Here is an 18,829-nt window from a genome sequence, read left to right as displayed (position 1 = left end):
GCTATTGCAAAATGTATGTGAAATATTGCACAAAAATAGTGATATAAAAGAATATAGAGGAAAATTAAAAAAAACAACTAATGAATGTAGTAACTTGATATGAAGGTCCTCCATAAGTGACAAGAATGTGGTGACCATCAGAGTTGTAATTATAAAGTTATTACAAAAAACATGTGAAATATTGCACAGAAATAGTGATATAAAACAATTTAGAGGCCAATTTGAAAAACTAATGAGTGTAGTAACTTGATATGAAGGTCATATGTGAGGGAATGGTTTCCTGTTAAACAAGTTGTTTCTCTTTTCAAAACGACTGTGAACACAGAGCACTGATGATTTCCTGTAAACATTAGTGGGAGGGGTTGTAAACAAAAAAGGTTCTTTCTCTGAATGAAGGAATTTCTTGTGGACCAAGTAAAAATGAGACTTAAGTCTGGAATCAGCGATATTAGTGTATTGAAGAAAAAGTAGATTACAAGAATCTCTGCTACAATAATCGCTGCAGAGAGATCTCTTTCACCTCATGGGGGCACGTTATTTATAAGAGGAGACATTAAAAAGGAGTGTTCTGTCCTTCACTTATTCTTCCGAGGACAACTGTAACTCTATAGTTGCAAATATCTGATAGTTTCCATAAGGGATGCGTTTTGTCCCTCCTGTGAACCTTCAGCTTTGCACAAATTATTATTAGTAGAGTATCTTAAGAAAATATATATAAAAATATAAGATATTATAGGGTAACGATTTATGGTGGAAGTTCAGTCTAGTTTTTTGTGGTTATTTTTTTTACATTTACAATACAGACAGACACTTTATTAATACCTGAAGGAGAAATTCTATTGTCCAGCAGCAATGACACAAATCATATATACAAACCATAAATACATACAAAGCATACAAAACATATTACATACATAATTAAAAGGTTGCCAACATGAACATACAGAACATAGATACACAACTGTATATTCATGTTGTACTTCTCAAACCTGTAAACCTATTTCTTAATTTCCTTTCGTGAATAGACTGAACACATGGCCATTGAGCCGAAATGCAGTGACTTACTGTAAATGGGTGAGGGAGGGAGGCCCGTGCGTAATACTTTCACTTTCGACTGTAAAACGGATAAAACCGGAGTCCAGTATAGTGTAGAATAATTTCCAATCTAACAACTGTGAGGTCCGCAAAACGGTGTGCTATATATATTGAGCAACTCGTCCTCCTCATCGAACTTCATAACCTTCTCAACGTGACAACATGGACCCTCTGAGCAGCAGACAGGAGATCGCGCAGGAGCTGGGTGAGTCTGAACTTCATTACCAGCTTCAGATGTTCGACACACGTTTGGTTTTAACGGAGGAAGAGTGAGTTTTGACTTCGAAAAGTGGATTATTTTGGGCATTTCATTTAATTTTTTTTATTTTTATTTTTTAACTCAAACATCACCTCACTTTACTTCTGTTACAGGAATTACAGCGGAGCAGCTGAGGGCTCTGCAGGAACACGAGAACGACGGTAAATAATTATTTTTTAGTCGCACAAATCATGTACACAATAAAAAAAAGCACGCAGCGCACGCGCGCGCACACACACACGCGAAGCGGCAGGTGTGGGTGCACTGGAAGCCGTAGCAGACCTATACACGGTCGGCCCAGGCTGGATGGTTGCTTCTTGCAGAACAGCAGCAGATGTGGAATTTGGCAGCCGTCTGGGTATCTGAGCAGCCCTTTTTAGGATAGCAGTCCAACAAATAATACATAGCCACATTTCAAAGACTCATATAACAACACACAAGACAGATTATTATAATAGCAGCCATCTTTGGAGCCAGACTTGTTTGCTTGTTGTGTTATATTAAGAGACGGAAATCAATGAGCACAAGACCAAAAATATTTTACACTAAAATGTTTTTTTCTCAAACCTTAGACGTGAGCTGGACTTTGGTGACTAAATATTTTAAAGACCTTACATTTTTGTCATGACAAAAATCACACTAAAGTACAAGACTGTGAAACTGTGATTGTGGGTTGACATGTATTAAATATTAAATACTAAAACATATAACACAAGTTTGATTCAGTGGAACGTGAATCTACATTGATCAATTGAGTTTCGTGCCCAGTAATACATAATACAATTTTAAGTGGTACTTTTATGATTGAAATTCTTAATTTGTCGTTTTATTATCCCATTTTCTAAGTTCTTCTATGACTTCTTTTTCTTTTTTGTTCCAGTTCTTATCGTAGTTACATACATTAAAAAACGTGATTCCAAAAATACAAACTTCATTTTGGTCTTTTATACTATGTTTTGGTTTATTTATTTATTTCACCAAACCACACACTCTCGGTTTTGTTTTTGTTGAATTTAGCTTCAGAGGCTTTTCCGTAATTACATAGATTTTCATTTATAATGTCCAATTCTGTTTGGTTATTCACGACTACAACAATGTCATGTGCGTACGCCATCATTTCTACTCTCTCTCCGTTAGTTGTGGTGATTCCTTTTAAACTTAGGTCTTCTATAATTAGTCTCAAGAGAGGGTTAATAGCGAGGACGTACAATGCTGCAGAGGGGGCACCACTCTGATGGTGTGTTCTCCTGACAGGTAGCCAAGACCCTGGAACAGGTCACTGTAGTTTTTCATCATCTCATCATATTCGAGGTCATCCTCAGTTTCCACCACTAGCACTCTCTTAACCAGGTTCTTTAAACCTAGTATGGGCTGCACATTCTTCTGGCACTACGATAGATGTTCTTTGTCTTTGTGCGTCACTTTAACCACGCATTTTCCTTTCCAAGTGTTTGTGCTCCTGAGTAGCTACTAACTTTCACTTCAGTTTCATGTATTTTCGGTCTGGGTCTGATTTTCTTGAACTCTGCTTCTGAAATGATGTTCGGTGGGCACCAGTATCCAATTTAACCTCCACGTACGTGTCATTTACTTTGAGTTTCATCATCCAATCCTTGTGCAGTATATTTGTAAGTGTTCTATCATTATATCCAGCGTCATTTCGTATCCATTATCAAATATGAAGTTGTTATATACTTCCAAGGCATCCTCACCGACCACGTGTAGAAACAGGCAGTCCAGCCTGTACAATTCGACTTGCTCTGGTCCCGGTCTCTCAGTGCCCCCTTGTGTCCGGACTTATAAACAACATGAACATCAGTTACTTAAACCAGGCAAACGTATATATGCTGTTATCGTTACAGATGACTGAGTCGTTCGCTGACGCCGAGGGTTCAGTGAGTCAGAGAATCCCTCCCACAGCCACCGGTCGCGGCTGAGCTCAACATAACTGAGAAAGGAACGAATTAGCACTGACCGACTAATACAAAAATAAATAAAATAAACAATTGTAAGTATAATGCGTTGATTTGCACGAGGAAGGAGATCCACTATTACCTTAACTGATGTTGAAAATGATATTTAAAAAATAGATGAACTTAATCATGTGTTTACCAGCCCTTTTGGCAATTATTCCCATTGTCCGGACATTTGCAGATATAAGCAGATCCAGTAAAAATAGCGATAAAAAATTAGTAATTTGTGTATTCATACACTCTCGTGAAATATAAATAATAATTTGACCATGTTACATAAATTTAACCTAATTGGACCGTTAAGACATAAACTATACACAAAGCCCCTCAAACTATTGCGAAGCAAATCAGCCCGCCACTTTTTGAAGCAGCCAATCAGAATAAGGAAACCACACACTCGCCGGAGCAGCAGTACGAATATAAGAATGTCCAGTGAGCTGAATCCAGTCACTCGGTATCGACTCACGTCATCATGCCTGATCCAGCCAAGCCCGCGCCCAAGAAGGGCTCCAAGAAAGCCGTCACCAAGACCGCCGCCAAAAGCGGCAAAAAGAGGAGGAAGTCCAGGAAGGAGAGTTACGCCATCTACGTGTACAAGGTGCTGAAGCAGGTCCACCCCGACACCGGCATCTCCTCCAAGGCCATGGGCATCATGAACTCGTTCGTCAACGACATCTTTGAGCGCATCGCCGGAGAAGCGTCTCGCTTGGCTCACTACAACAAGCGCTCCACCATCTCTTCCCGGGAGATCCAGACCGCTGTGCGTCTGTTGCTGCCCGGCGAGCTGGCCAAACACGCCGTGTCTGAAGGCACCAAAGCCGTCACCAAGTACACCAGTTCCAAGTAAACCTCGCTCCTACAACCCAACGGCTCTTTTCAGAGCCACTCACTTAATCTCCTGAGCTTTCGTATTGGGTCCAAATATTATCAAACTATATGATTACAATTGTATTTTAATTTTTACCAGTAACAACCAGAGTAATTATTTAGAATTTAAAGTACAGTATATTACGAGGCTAAAATGTTGTCAAAAAGGCTTGTATCACTGACATCACTTATGCATTTTCTTTGCAATATTAACCGACATGAAGTTAGTTTGAAATGTTTGATCCACAACCAGTCAAGTCCTCGTCAGTTATGTCTCAAATTAAATTAATGTTCACGGCCAGTCAAACATCCAAAAATATCTTTAGCTACATCGTATGCCTGATACGACATTTATTTGAACACTAATGACCACAATGTCATGTATGACAAAGATGGTTATAGGAATAGAATGCATTATTTTTACCCTTCTGTAACGAACAGAATACAATTTTATATAAATTCTACTCGGCTCTCTTTTTTAAAACACGTAGTAGCAGAGACATTTATTTGAAAATCTGTAGATATGCCTCAACATCCAAACCATTTATTTTGGTTCATTATGGTTTCAATTAAAAGAAGATGCATGATGGTAATTCATAATAGGGTAATCTCTTATGTAATTTTTAAACGGATTATAACAGCACTTATAGTAAGTCATGTGTGTTCTTTTTACTTTTATGAAGTTAATTTTCATTTAGACGTATAATCTATAATTGATATGAATTTGAATTAAAATATTCCACTTCTACTAAAAAATGTGAGCCTGACGTTGATGTAAAACCATCTTAAAAACGAGCATTGTTACTGTTGAGCTGAGGCCTGAAACTGAGTGACGTCATTACAGCTTTGCTCATATTCTTTTAAACCACGCCCCCTGTTTTCGAAAACGTCCGCCCAGTTGGAATAAATAAAGCGGCTTCAGTGACGCTGATCACACGAAGTTTGACCACTCGAACTACTACAATGTCTGGACGAGGGAAGGGCGGCAAAGGACTTGGGAAAGGAGGCGCCAAGCGTCATCGCAAGGTTCTCCGCGACAACATCCAGGGAATCACCAAACCCGCTATCCGCCGTCTGGCTCGCCGTGGTGGAGTGAAGCGTATCTCCGGCCTGATCTACGAAGAGACTCGTGGTGTGTTGAAGGTGTTCCTGGAGAATGTCATCCGTGACGCCGTCACCTACACCGAGCACGCTAAGAGGAAGACCGTGACCGCCATGGACGTGGTCTACGCTCTGAAGAGACAAGGTCGCACACTGTACGGCTTTGGAGGTTAAACATGAACGACAACGAAATGACACAAAGGCTCTTTTAAGAGCCACACACTCCCTTTTAAAGAGATGAGTCCGTGTTCACTAGTTTCACTGCTTTACCGATCTTATTTCAAATGAACAAACTTGGATACTAATAATTAAGTCTCATTTCTGTTTAAATCCGTGACGGATATTCTATCTTTAACCGTCGGATGAAATTAACAAACTATAAAAGGGATGCATATTTATTGATGTTATTGAATCGCACTAACTGACAACGCTCATTTCAACTCAACCTCGAACAGTGAGTTGAATAAAACTGAACCAGACTCGTATGTTTGTAACCCTTAATTTTGTAATTGAATTATTTATTCTGCTGCAAAAACAGAATAAACTATAATATATATACATAAATACATACACCCCCCTTTACGTTCCATCAATGACATTGCATTATTTATCCGAGTTAATTGTTTAAAATAAAAGTGACAAAAACTAATTGAAGTTTAAAGAAAATGTATTTTTCGTGTTCAATTCTTGTGTGTAAATATATTTATTTTTTGAGTAATAAACTTGTATATATTTTATATATGTGTCTCTATGTTGTATTTACTGTTATTGAAAATATCTTCAAACTAATGTAAAGAATGAATATTGCTAATCTGATTCCTCCAATCAGTAGCGACGTTATGTTCCTGTAGGCAGCAGGCGTGCACAAGTGACCAATCAGGCGGGAGAGAAGAACAAGCCGTCTCGGTGACGCGCGTGCGCCTGACGGTTTAAAACAGGAGCCAACGCTGCTCTCGCTCACACTTCTCTGTTGAAGAAGACAACTCTACCACAATGGCAAGAACCAAACAGACCGCTCGTAAGTCCACCGGAGGAAAAGCTCCCAGGAAGCAGCTGGCCACCAAGGCAGCGCGTAAAAGCGCCCCGGCCACCGGCGGCGTCAAGAAGCCTCACCGTTACAGGCCCGGCACCGTCGCACTGAGAGAGATCCGTCGCTACCAGAAGTCCACCGAGCTGCTGATCCGCAAGCTTCCTTTCCAGCGTCTGGTCCGTGAGATCGCTCAGGACTTCAAGACCGACCTGCGCTTCCAGAGCTCCGCCGTCATGGCTCTGCAGGAGTCCAGCGAGGCTTACCTGGTGGGTCTGTTCGAGGACACCAACCTGTGCGCCATCCACGCCAAGAGAGTCACCATCATGCCCAAAGACATCCAACTGGCTCGTCGCATCCGCGGAGAGAGAGCTTGAAGCAGCCCCTCCATCACAACGGCTCTTTTCAGAGCCACACACATCCAATAACGAGCTCATGGTTTAACACATTTCTCAGGAAGTTCATTTAAAATCAAAACTTGATTCATATTTGTAGTTATGTAGATCGAGGGGTCTCAAAGCACAATCAATATTTGTAGTTAAATCTGTTCCTTTCAAGTAAAAGTATTCATTTGACTGAGCCTGCAGTGTGGATTCAAATTACTGACTTGAGCAGAATTTATGTCGCATCAGTAGAACATGAACATTTAATCACACTTGTAGATGACGCTTCAAAACGCCAGTATAAAGTCAAATATTTAAAACTTTCCAAAGGTTTGTTAAATGATCCAAGACCAAGCTTCAAACATAGACTTTTGTTTATTCTTGTTCAAGGTAAAGTCTATAGCTCTGCATTGGCAAGCACCTAGCATGTGTCCTGCAACATTCTTACAAAATATGTTCTGTCTTTGAACAAAGTTCAGCACTGAAGGCTTCAAGGAATGTCAAACATCTTGAATCATACTTTCATTTCATGTGAGAAACACATTTTTTTTATCTTTTTATTTTCTTGACTATAACATGTGAAGTTAACATTTGTTTTCAGTGGTCTAAGATCACAACGGTGGTTTTTGAGAACAATTAACTATCAAAATAAAAGTGAGAAAACAACTTCAGGCACCATAGAATAGCTGCCTTGGTGCTTGGCTCTGTTTATTTTGTGTTTTCTTGTTTCATTGTTTTATTCTGTACTGACGTGAAAAACAATTGTTATTTTTACAACACTGGAAATAAAAGTTACTCTTTGTTTAACTTTTGTTGGATTAATTGAAGTTTAAACCACAAGTCCTTCCAGTGATGACATTTAGTATTTTTTGTGTCTTTTTGTGTTTTCTTGCTGTCACTATAGATAGACCAACATTGTAAATCTAGTCAAAAGAATTAATAGGACAAAACGAGCGTACATTTTAAACAATCAATACATGCTCAAAGAAGTCAGGATGATTACAAAAATGTGGAATATATTTGATGATTCATTCCTAGTGAACAGAACAAAGTTAGATTTCACCCTCAGTTTCATATCAGAATCTTTGGTTATTGAATAATTTACAAATTAATGTTTATTTACTTGAATATTTAATACAAAAAGTCGCCTGTGTTCATTGATCTTATCACATTTGAAGTTTTATTTTATTGTCTGTTAAAATCAAACTTCCAGACTATCAGCGTCAGAGTGGAAGTTAAGATTGTTAAATGTCATAGAGAGAATATAAACTGTACATGAAAATAAAAGCGGCATGAAACGATGTTGAATTATTGACACGGTTCTCTATTTCTATTTTATATTTAGAAAACATGTGTCGTGTAATCGAGAAGCAAGTAAGTCAAGTGACATCAAGCGGCGCCTGTAAGTGTGTGTTTGCTACTTGAACCAAACGTCAAATGTTTTTAACAAACGTCGAGAAAAGTCACATTAAAGACATTAAGATGTGAGACAAGAAGACGCTTCTACCTTAACAACGTGGTTTGAAGATGTTTTTATTTATTTTACAATGTTTATAGGAGAAAAGCGAGGAAGAAATCTGCGAGTACGAGCGCTGAGGACAGCAAAGAGGTGAAGTTATGACGATTCACAGCAAATATTGCGAATCTAGTTTAAGTGTTTGTGTTTTAAACGGGCAAATAAACATGTCCGCTTTCACAAATTGTCAGTAAAATAATCTTTTATTTGACCCATGTGGTTGTTTTTCAGCTTGAAAGACGAAGAGAAAACACAAGAGAGGAGCAGTGAGACGCTGCTCGCTGGAGCTGCAGCCGCCTTCACTCTCCACGGTTCTCATGGTGAGTTTAAATCCATCCCACTCCCCGCGCATTACAGTCTAGTCTGACCCGCGTTAGATTGAGAATCTGAGATCATGGCAGAAGTCGCTCCAGCTCCCGCCGCCTCTCCGGCCAAAGCCGCCAAGAAGAAGAAGACGACGAGCAAGGCCGCCAAGTCTGGCCCCAGCGTCAGCGAGCTGGTCGTCAATGCTGTGTCCGCCTCCCAGGAGCGCAGCGGAGTCTCTCTGGCCGCCATCAAGAAGGCTCTCGCCGCCACTGGATACGATGTGGAGAAGAACAACGTTCGCGTCAAGACCGCTGTTAAGAAGCTGGTCGTCGCAGGAACTCTCGTCCAGACCAAGGGCACCGGAGCTTCCGGCTCCTTCAAGCTGAGCAAGAAAGAAGCTCCTAAGGTCAAGAAAGCTGCACCTAAAGCCAAGAAACCCGCAGCAGCCAAGAAACCCGCAGCGGCCAAGAAGGTCAAGACTGCCGTGAAGAAGACAGCAGCCGCCAAGAAGTCCCCGAAGAAGGCGGCAAAGAAGCCAGCAGCGAAGAAAGCAGCAGCCAAGAGTCCCAAGAAGGTTGCAAAGAAGGTGGTAGCCAAGAGCCCCAAGAAGGTGGCGGCGAAGAAGAAGCCAGCAGTGAAGAAATCTCCTGCCAAGAAGGTCGTTAAACCCAAGGTCAAGAAAGCAGCTCCTAAGAAGAAGTAGACGCTGAAATCTCTGCTTCCATTAAAGGCTCTTTTCAGAGCCACCCAACTCCTCTACAGAGCAACTGTCACTCAACATGTCACATGCTGTCAATAACACTCATTATTCAAGTACATGTGACATGACATTAGTTCAGACCCATGTTCACCTGTATAGTATATTTTCACCTTATATTGAACTGTTTACATTGGTCATTCAATATCAAATTCAACCAAAAAATACATGTTTAAATAATATATATATATATATATGTATATATATATACATAACACATATTGTATATGTACATAGATAAAGGAAATGAACCATGTAACCATGTATTTTGTTTGCACATTGTTTTAATGTGTTTATGTGTAGATAGTAAAACAAACATGACAACAGTTTAACTAAAACATATTTAAAAGATAATAAAAAAAGCACTAAGTGCATAAACTGCAACATTGAGTTAATTACAATAGGTTTTTGTTTTCTGTATAGTTTATTTTCACCTTTTCTGATCTGAATACATTGATAATAAATATCAAATCATAAAAAATCAAATCATAATTATGTATTTACATATACAGTATATCAGCTAAATGGTGGATTAGAACATATTTAAAAGTTAAAAAATGAATAACATATAGTTAAGAAATCAAACCTCTGTATATTGCTTAGGTTTAAACAAAATGTGTTTATTGTGATACTGGAGGAAAGTTTAGTCAAAGTTAACGACAGGAGATTCATTTATATCAGGTGGTAAAATAAACATCACAAAAGTACAAAACTAAAACATATAGTGTATAAAGAAACACTTTATGTATAAACTATCGGAACATCAAGTTAAATATAACATGTTAGTGTTTTGTGAATAGTTTGATCCATTTTAATGGATACATTTATCAGAATATTCTAAAGAAGTCTAAAACACGATCATTGATGTCAAGATCCGTCAAAATTGTTTCTCATCTTCCTATTAAGAACCGCATAACTTTTCCATTTAAGGCATCTCTTTGGATTTATCAGTTTTTACAAGTATGTGATCAATAAAAATGGTGCTGTGTTTACCTTTTAAGCATATATTTTATTTACTATTGTTTTGATAGTTGAAGAGCTTTGTGATCCTTGTCTGGAAAAGCGCTCTACAAATATAAAGTGACTCACTTACAAACGTTCAGTTGCAGCTGATATGTGACCACGCCTCTGATAGCGACCCCACCACAAACTCTGCCTTTCATTGGAGGAAAGCTTTAAGAGCGAGAAAGAACCGCCCACTACTCACGGATATATAAAGACACTGTCCGATAGTCACGATCATCAACACTTTCTACAACCATGAGCGGCAGAGGCAAAACCGGAGGCAAGTCCCGCGCTAAGGCCAAGTCCCGTTCTTCCAGAGCTGGACTCCAGTTCCCAGTCGGTCGTGTCCACAGACTGCTGAGGAAGGGAAACTACGCTAAACGTGTCGGCGCTGGTGCTCCAGTCTACATGGCAGCTGTGCTGGAGTATCTGACCGCTGAGATCCTGGAGTTGGCTGGAAACGCCGCCCGCGACAACAAGAAGAGCAGAATCATCCCGCGTCACCTGCAGCTGGCTGTCCGCAACGACGAGGAGCTCAACAAGCTGCTCGGAGGAGTGACCATCGCTCAGGGTGGAGTGTTGCCCAACATCCAGGCAGTCCTGCTGCCCAAGAAGACCGAGAAGGCGGCGAAATCCAAGTAAACGACTTATCATAACAAACTCAACGGTTCTTTTAAGAGCCACCCACCTCAATCCAGAGAGCAAGATCCTGTAACAATTTAAATTATTGAATTATATTCAATTAGAGCTAAGAACCAAACGTGTCCGCTTTTCTCGTTTAATATAGTCCAACTTAAGCATTAGAGTTTATTTTAAGGCGAAGCGCTTTCACGAAAAATTGATTGAATCTGAATTGTTTGACGGGCTTCATGTGTTTGCGGGCCACATTTGAGTTGGACTCGTGTACACGGAAGCAAGTTTAAAGTGTAGCATCACATCAGTTGTTGCTGTGGCTCGCAGAACGGAAAATGACATTTACGTTCATCAATCGAGGCTGCAGCAGGGCTGGGAGCTCGGTGATCAAAATGGAACAATTGTATTCATAATTGTCTGATACATTCTGAGAATATAACTGAAACTAGACTACGTGTTTAAAAATGTATATCTTAATTCGATATAAAAACAATGGTTCCCCTGCATGTACATTCCCCTGAATTATTCACATTGGCCTAAAGTTTCCTGTTATATACATGTATAATTAAAGAGTAAACAAATATTTATTTACAAACTATATTACGATTTTTCATTGAACATACAGTACTAACAAAACTAACGTGCGCCGTTAAAACAACACATGAACTCAAACAATCAACTAGATTGATGAACAAATCAGCCCGCCACTTTTTAAAACAGCCAATCAGAATAAGGAAACCACACACTGGCCAGAGCAGCAGCACGACTATAAGAATGTCTGCTGAGCTGAAGCCAGTCACTCGGTATTGACTCTCGTCATCATGCCTGATCAAGCCAAGCCTGCGCCCAAGAAAGGCTCCAAGAAAGCCGTCACCAAGACCGCCGCCAAAAGCGGCAAAAAGAGGAGGAAGTCCAGAAAGGAGAGTTACGCCATCTACGTGTACAAGGTGCTGAAGCAGGTCCACCCAGACACCGGTATCTCCTCCAAGGCCATGGGCATCATGAACTCGTTCGTCAACGACATATTTGAGCGCATCGCCGGAGAAGCGTCTCGCTTGGCTCACTACAACAAGCGCTCCACCATCTCTTCCCGGGAGATCCAGACCGCTGTGCGTCTGCTGCTGCCCGGTGAGCTGGCCAAGCACGCAGTGTCTGAAGGCACCAAAGCCGTCACCAAGTACACCAGCTCCAAGTAAACCTCGCTCCTATAACGGCTCTTTTCAGAGCCACTCACTTAATCTCATGACCTTTCGTCGTGTGTCCAAATATTAATTGTATGGTTTCAGATTGCTAGGTTAATTCTAACCGTCCGTGTGGGATCATGGCAGTACATCATAACACCCCCCACCCCTCTCTTTTCGTATCTCGATTATTTTGTTTGTCTGAGATGTGGTGCGGCTTGTTTGAGGTGAGCTTTCGTGGGTGTTTGCTTGAAGCCGCTGATATCTATTCTTCCGCAGTGATGTGTGACCGTATGAATCACACGTTTACAACACTGCCATTAAAAGTTTGGGATTCTGATAAACGACATCCTTGCAAATATTTGATTAGCCCCACCTGCTGGGTCAAAAACGTATTTTAATCGGTATATGTCCTTTCCAGTGTTATAAATTAAACTTGTTTTATGCACTGATAATAAATAAATAAAAATTAACAGCCATACACTAGTTATTGATCAATGATTAAGTAGCTCTAATCTTGTGTGAGACACTGATAAAATTTGCTCCCAAGCATGTTCGTGTCGGGTCAAAAGTGCACCAAAGACTGTTTTAAAATCTATCATATTGCGCTTTGTAATGCGTACACTGCAAATGCATTTAAAAAAAAGCGTAATTGGACATAAAAAATAGTTGACATTATCAGTTTTAAAATCCAAATTAGGTTCATGATTGTGAATTATCTATTTATATTCCACATTCTTTCTACATGGTGAATGTTTATTTTAAAACATTATATATACAATATTATAACATACGCCTATAGACTTATAATTTCATTCAGGAAAAAAAACATTCTCCATTTTTAAATAATGCATGTACATCACCATTGTGACTCATGTTCAGAATCATCATAGAATCTAAACACATTAACTGGTTAACGACACAAAAAACTTAACCTTGAAAAGGGAGTTGGTTGAAACAAAACTTCTAATCTAATCAGATATAACTCTCAAGCATGTGCTTGTAACATGACCCAGATCTTTATTTAAAATAGACTAACACTAAAAACCAATAACTAAAGTTATTCAGAACTCCCGCAAGAATAGAATACAGACATGTTATGTTTGTATATTTATATATTCAGATTCCATCCACCACAATGGCATTGGATTGTTTTTGATATATATTTTTTATTGACAAACTTACCTTCTTACAATTATAAAACTTTGACAAAAAACAAAGAAGAATTGTAGTACTTGAACCTTTTAGAAGTTAATGTCACTTGGTTTTTAGTGCGTTATAATCTTGTATGTAAATATATCTGGCTTTTTTTCCCTCTAATAAACTAGTAAATATGTTCAGTTTTGTGAATATGTTTCAATGTTCTTGTTTTTTTTAAAAACATTTCCCACAATTTCATTAAGAAAAAGTACATTCTGTTCTCGTTTTGAATTAATACAAAAGAAATGTGAAATTCTGAATGTGATTCACAAATATCACGAAATCTACTATTGGTCAAAAATCACCGAAAACTCACACAGTTGAAATAAAAGTGAAACTGAGCGGATCTAACTGTCAAGTATGTGCTTGTAATATGATCCAAAAATGTATTTAATATGAACAATAACTAACACATCTGCTATTTTTTCAACCAATATCTTAAAATATTATAAGTTACAAACAAAGACTAATTGAACTTTATACACACAGCAAGTACCTTTAATGGTAGATGAACGAACACAGTGACAAGTGACAATTCTCTTCCCTCTTCAACAGCATAAGCGTAATAAACCTGCAAATGTTCTCAATGTGAATAGCATCTGGAAGGAAAAGCAATTTATCACAGATTAAAAAAAACAAAAAAACAAATCGCTTCAAGATCAAACAAACCAAAAAATAATCATCAACAAAAAAGTGCAGTTATGTTCATTGCAGATGAGGCCTCTGGAGTCAGATTTACAATTGTAAGAAGTGAAAAGAGATTCTTATTTAAATATTTATCCAACAAAATGCTATCGGTTATGCTTAATGTTCCAATTCACTTCAGTATTCCTCTTTTGATGACACTTAGACCAACACAAAACATAGAAAATAAACATTTGTCCTATAAAGAATGTTTATTTTATGTGAATGGATAGACCACCTTTCTTTTTTCCAATCCATATTTGCTGTAAACAAATTAAATAAAAGAGATGTTCTTCATCCTCACTTTAACTCTGACTGCCTTTGGACATCCAACATTACAACAAGCAGGGGCGTTGTTAGGATCATGAGACATCGGGGGCTTAGCCCAGGGGCGAACATTGATTAAGGGAGGTCCGGGGGGGTTGTCCCCTCCGGAGAAAATTTTGCACGTCAGTTAGTTAAATGCATCAATCTGGTGCAGTAGAACAGTTAAAATTAAAATGTCAGTCCTCAAATGCCTGCTGATTGGATGCAGACCATTGGGTGTGGGTGAGTACATATACAGGGTACAGGCTGTGCCAACTATTCTCCCCTTATTGTGATAAACTGTGTTTAAAAATATATATATATATATATATATATTGGCAGCTTTATCGAACAGTTTGTCTTTAATAAACATCCAAGAGACAAAAGGTACATTGAAATAGAACGTTAAATGCAGTCTACATATTTGTGTTATCTCGTATATGCCTATGAAAAACAATGATTCAATTAACTGATTGATTCTCAAAGTCCTGCCTGACACTCAACATCAGTAAAACAACATGCATGTACTTTTAAAATAGAACAAATGGAAATCAGCCTGATATCAGTCCTAGCTTATCTTGCCTTACCTGGCTTGGTTTGTTATAGCATCAGATACAGTATGGTATTTCACCGAAAATTAGCATACAACTTTCACAGCTTTCCTCACTTAGAGATGGTTGCTATGCCAACGCAATGTGGATATGCTGCCCGTTCTATGGCCAGGGGAGAAACTGGAGCAATTCATCTAAATTTTCTAAAACATACATGACTGCTTTGGAAAAACGTTTGCTTTATAATCAGTGAATGTTATCGCGGGGCTATAATTTTTTAACAAAAAAAATAAATACAATTTTTTTTTTTTTTTAAATCCGAAATTGATCCGGGGCTATTCCTAAAACCCCCGGACGCCCAGGGCTAATGACGCCACTGACAACCAGCCTCAGAGGGCCCCGTATAAAATAACTAATTGAAAACAACATCAACATCTTATTAACATTTTAAACTAATGTAAGTAAGTAAGTAATTTGAATTTATATAGTGCTTTTCTATACCAGGGTCACAAAGCGCTTAAACAATCAAAACAATACTCAATAAAATATATACTTTAAAGGTCAACATAATACTGAGAAAAACACAGGAGTTCCAGAAAATCAACAAATAAAAATGTCTTAAGATGTTTCTTGAAGTAGTCAATAGATCCATCAAATACAGAGGGAGAGGAAGATCATTCCAAAGCTTAGGGGCAACAGCCTGAAAAGATTTCTCTCCTCTGGTCCTGAACCGTGTTCAGGAACCATCAGTAGATTCTGATCCACAGACCTCAGAGCCCGAGCTGGGGTGTAAAGCTGGATCAGATGAGTGATGTAAGGAGGAGCTTGACCATGAATAGATCTGAAAGTAAGGACTTGAATTTTAAGTAAGATACTCCAATTTAAATTTTTAAAGTCAACACTATCTCTAATCATAATTTCTTGTTCTTGTAATTTCTATATTTTACTATTTCACCAGAGTAAGACTAAGTCCACAGAGTAGCTTTGGTGCTTATTGTCTTGAATTCACAAAAAGGTCAAATTGTATTCATCATGTCTGTCCGTAGGTGAATTTATAATCTGCTAGTGAAGTTTCTTTTGGCTTTACACATGTTGGCTCACGTTTCTTGTTCACCTTCTAACAAGGAGATTATATGATATCTGCAGTGGACAGTGGCTTCTTATTTCTCCCTCTCTGGAGGGCTTCTCAACCCCACCTAACAGGATGAGAATGATCAGAAGTTCTGAGAAGGTCAGTTATGAATCTATTCAGGTAGTGATGAGGAGGTTGTGTGTGTGTCATGAGTTGTGTACTTCAAACTTTGTATGTCTGTTAATGTTTTTCCTGTGTTTTATTTAAATAAATCTTAACAGAGTGCTCAAATTATTAGTTTGTTTTAACTTCATGCAGCAGAGCAAGGCACAGGTGGGATTTGGGGAATATTTCACTTTCACACATACAAGGCTGGGGGGACGTGGGGGAGCTTCTGCTGAACTCAGAAATTGTAGCAATTACACTTTTCATATCATTCAATTTTAAATTTATGACATCATGTGTTTGTTTGTTTGTTGCTAAGCTCTGTGTTTTGTTGGTAAAATCTGTGTGGATGTCTGAGAGTGTCTTTCAACAGTATGGTGTTCAAATGTGTTTTCTGAATGTAATTGTTGATTTGATCAGGTGTCGGTCAGACTTCGACGCAATAGGTCGTCACCTCTGCCACTTTGTAAGGTCCATCCACCTGAGAGTACTCCAGTATTTTATGTTTATGTTTGTTTTCTCGAGAGTTGATCAACCTGTGCACATGTCTAAGGTACCAGTTGGAAGTTTCCAATAATATTTCTGTTAATTTGACATTTAAGATGACTTTAAACCATTTGTTTCATTTATCCACCCACAACAGAAATATCCCTCTTATTTTACCTTTTGGTATTTCAGATGCTGCAGTTGTGGGTTTTTTTTAGGTTCAGGTGGGGGTGACTCAGAGTCTTTTTAATCTTTTCCTGGATTCGCTTCGTTTTATCTAATTTGTTAACATTTTTTGCTTGGACCATCTTACAGTATTTAAATCTTAATTTTGACCATGTTTTAAACCTCTATTTTCACAATATTACTTTTATCCCACAACAACACGACTACAATTTTACTTTCTCTTCTAATGAACATTTTATATTAAATCTAATTATATATTTTTCTATTTTCAAATTATTCCATTTTCAAAACACCTTCTAAAAGAGAGCTGTTAAAAATGATTAAAATGCTGAGCTCAACTGTGTTAAAACATTCTTTAAAAATTTAGTGGGAATAAAATCAAGAGCACATGAGGTAGTTTTTACACATTTCTTTGGATACATGTAGACTTTTTCCAGTTTCTTTCATTTATATGACATTCTTTGAGTAGTTGATTTGTAATTTCATTTAGCCAGGGTTGTGGGGGCCAGATATGTTTTTTTTTAATTTGAAGGGTACAAAAGATTAAAAGCAGTTAAAGGAGGATGTAGAGTTGTAGACTGAGGGTTCAAAGACGTCAAGAAATAAATCATTAAATTTGTTTAAATACGAATTTAGGATTCTAAAATCTATATGACAAAAATAGTCAAAAATAGTAATTGACATTAATACACTCAGCAGGGTAGGCTACAATCTTGGACACATGTGCAATGGTCCCTCCTGATTTGCCGTTGTAAGTAGCATTTTGGTCCGGGTACTTCCAACATGAGGACGTCACACGAGTGATCAGAAATCAAACTTAGCGATTTACGGCCATTTTGTTGTTTCGAAACATTAAACATTTATGTTAACAAATAGACCATCATTGTCAATCGTATCATTTTTCCAAGCATGTGTCCGTCTGTCACTTCCTGGTCTGACAATGCAAGTGACTTTCACCCTAGTGCAATGTGTCTGGGCTACATGTGAGGACGCTGTCGATTTGCAGAACCACATTTCCTCTCACTGTCTTCCTCCATCCTCATCTCAGCAACTTCCACCATCATTTACCACACCATCCACAAGGAGGGAAACAAGCAAGAGGTTAGATGTGCTCTGAACTGTTTTTTTTTTCAGTGATGTTCCTGCTTAATAAATCTTTGTGTGTTTTTTCCTCTTTATTTATTTTTGTAGAAAGCTGTAAATATTAAAAAAAAAAAAGTTCTTCATTTTTGAAAAGTCCTTGAAATGCGAGTTGTGAATGTAAGTATACAAGTAAAAGAATGTAACAGAATATGCCCCAGTAATAATGTCATTTTAATTATTTATTCTGGTCATTATTTTAGGGTAATAGGAAGAAGCAAAAATCCAGTGGGCCAGGTGGTAAGTTCTTGTGATCTATTTTGACGAGGAGCTTCATGAACAGTTCACTTGTCCACTTTACAATACCAACTTTCCTCGATTATATTGTGAAATTATTTGATGTTATTATCATATAATGGATTTAGAACATACATTCACTAACCTCTCAGGGTCAAGGTGATCCAGTGCCCAATAACAAATGTTTGTAGTATCCCTTGTGTTGTCTCTGGATTAAGGTAAACGACATCCACCACTGCATATGCATTTCTGGAAGCCAGGGAGGACGTTGACTTGATCTAGGGCAGGGGTGGGCAACCTGGTCCTCAAAGAGCTGCAGTAGGTGCAGGTTTTTGTTCCAACTAGTGGTTAACAGGGACTGCAAATTGAACTCAAGTAAGCTTGAGTAAATAAAACGTTGTATAATTATGATTGGTAAACGAGATGACGCATCAGGTGATCAGACTGAATGTAAAGCTGAACAAATTCACTTATTGCTCAAAATTCCGGTAATCTTATATCTGAAAATGATACAAGTGATATTAAAGTTATATGAAAGTTTTATCATTGTAGTGAACAATTTGTTTATTCACATTCCATCCCACATTTAAAACCAATAAACGCAGAGAGAAACGAGGAAACATGGACTCATCTCTTTTTAAAGCTAGTGTGTGGCTCTTAAAAGAGCCTTTGTGTTTTTTCTGCCTTTGTGTTTTTCGG

The 18,829-nt window shown here is 38.3% G+C and overlaps 5 protein-coding genes, 1 long non-coding RNA gene and 1 pseudogene across 6 annotated transcripts; all 7 read left to right on the top strand.

Moving 5' to 3' along the window:
- Positions 1–1,109: 1,109 nt before the first annotated feature.
- Positions 1,110–3,333, top strand: LOC148088832 (uncharacterized). The gene is made up of 3 exons (XR_015709392.1): positions 1,110–1,300; positions 1,468–1,515; positions 3,217–3,333. It is a non-coding gene; the product is annotated as an uncharacterized LOC148088832 (long non-coding RNA).
- A 170-nt stretch (positions 3,334–3,503) lies between these two features.
- Positions 3,504–4,174, top strand: LOC148088831 (histone H2B-like). Its single transcript, XM_087781383.1, has one exon. It carries the CDS (start codon positions 3,800–3,802, stop codon positions 4,172–4,174), a length of 375 nt encoding a protein of 124 aa, XP_087637509.1. The 5' UTR covers positions 3,504–3,799.
- Positions 4,175–5,032: 858 nt separating this feature from the next.
- LOC148088830 (histone H4) lies at positions 5,033–5,891 on the top strand. The gene has a single exon (XM_087781267.1). The coding sequence runs from the start codon at positions 5,158–5,160 to the stop codon at positions 5,467–5,469; it is 312 nt and encodes a 103-aa protein (XP_087637393.1). The 5' UTR covers positions 5,033–5,157; the 3' UTR covers positions 5,470–5,891.
- Positions 5,892–6,288: 397 nt separating this feature from the next.
- Positions 6,289–6,699, top strand: LOC148088829 (histone H3). The gene has a single exon (XM_087781155.1). It carries the CDS (start codon positions 6,289–6,291, stop codon positions 6,697–6,699), a length of 411 nt encoding a protein of 136 aa, XP_087637281.1.
- A 1,766-nt stretch (positions 6,700–8,465) lies between these two features.
- On the top strand, positions 8,466–9,242 carry LOC148088828 (histone H1 pseudogene; annotated as a pseudogene).
- A 1,302-nt stretch (positions 9,243–10,544) lies between these two features.
- Positions 10,545–10,932, top strand: LOC148088827 (histone H2A-like). Its single transcript, XM_087800405.1, has one exon. The coding sequence runs from the start codon at positions 10,545–10,547 to the stop codon at positions 10,929–10,931; it is 387 nt and encodes a 128-aa protein (XP_087656531.1). The 3' UTR covers position 10,932.
- A 782-nt stretch (positions 10,933–11,714) lies between these two features.
- On the top strand, positions 11,715–12,654 carry LOC148088826 (histone H2B-like). Its single transcript, XM_087800430.1, has one exon. It carries the CDS (start codon positions 11,744–11,746, stop codon positions 12,116–12,118), a length of 375 nt encoding a protein of 124 aa, XP_087656556.1. The 5' UTR covers positions 11,715–11,743; the 3' UTR covers positions 12,119–12,654.
- Positions 12,655–18,829: the final 6,175 nt, after the last annotated feature.

This window comes from Callionymus lyra, chromosome 1 (assembly GCF_982586985.1).
Source record: "Callionymus lyra chromosome 1, fCalLyr1.hap1.1, whole genome shotgun sequence".
Taxonomy (NCBI): Eukaryota; Metazoa; Chordata; class Actinopteri; order Syngnathiformes; family Callionymidae; genus Callionymus; species Callionymus lyra.
The sequence above is the reverse complement of the archived record's forward strand: the minus strand, read 5'-3'. Positions and strand labels throughout refer to the sequence as shown.

Coding starts and splice junctions, on each gene's coding strand:
- LOC148088827 (XM_087800405.1), top strand. CDS start 10,545: ATGAGCGGCAGAGGCAAAACCGGAGGCAAGTCCCGCGCTAAGGCCAAG.
- LOC148088829 (XM_087781155.1), top strand. CDS start 6,289: ATGGCAAGAACCAAACAGACCGCTCGTAAGTCCACCGGAGGAAAAGCT.
- LOC148088826 (XM_087800430.1), top strand. CDS start 11,744: ATGCCTGATCAAGCCAAGCCTGCGCCCAAGAAAGGCTCCAAGAAAGCC.
- LOC148088830 (XM_087781267.1), top strand. CDS start 5,158: ATGTCTGGACGAGGGAAGGGCGGCAAAGGACTTGGGAAAGGAGGCGCC.
- LOC148088831 (XM_087781383.1), top strand. CDS start 3,800: ATGCCTGATCCAGCCAAGCCCGCGCCCAAGAAGGGCTCCAAGAAAGCC.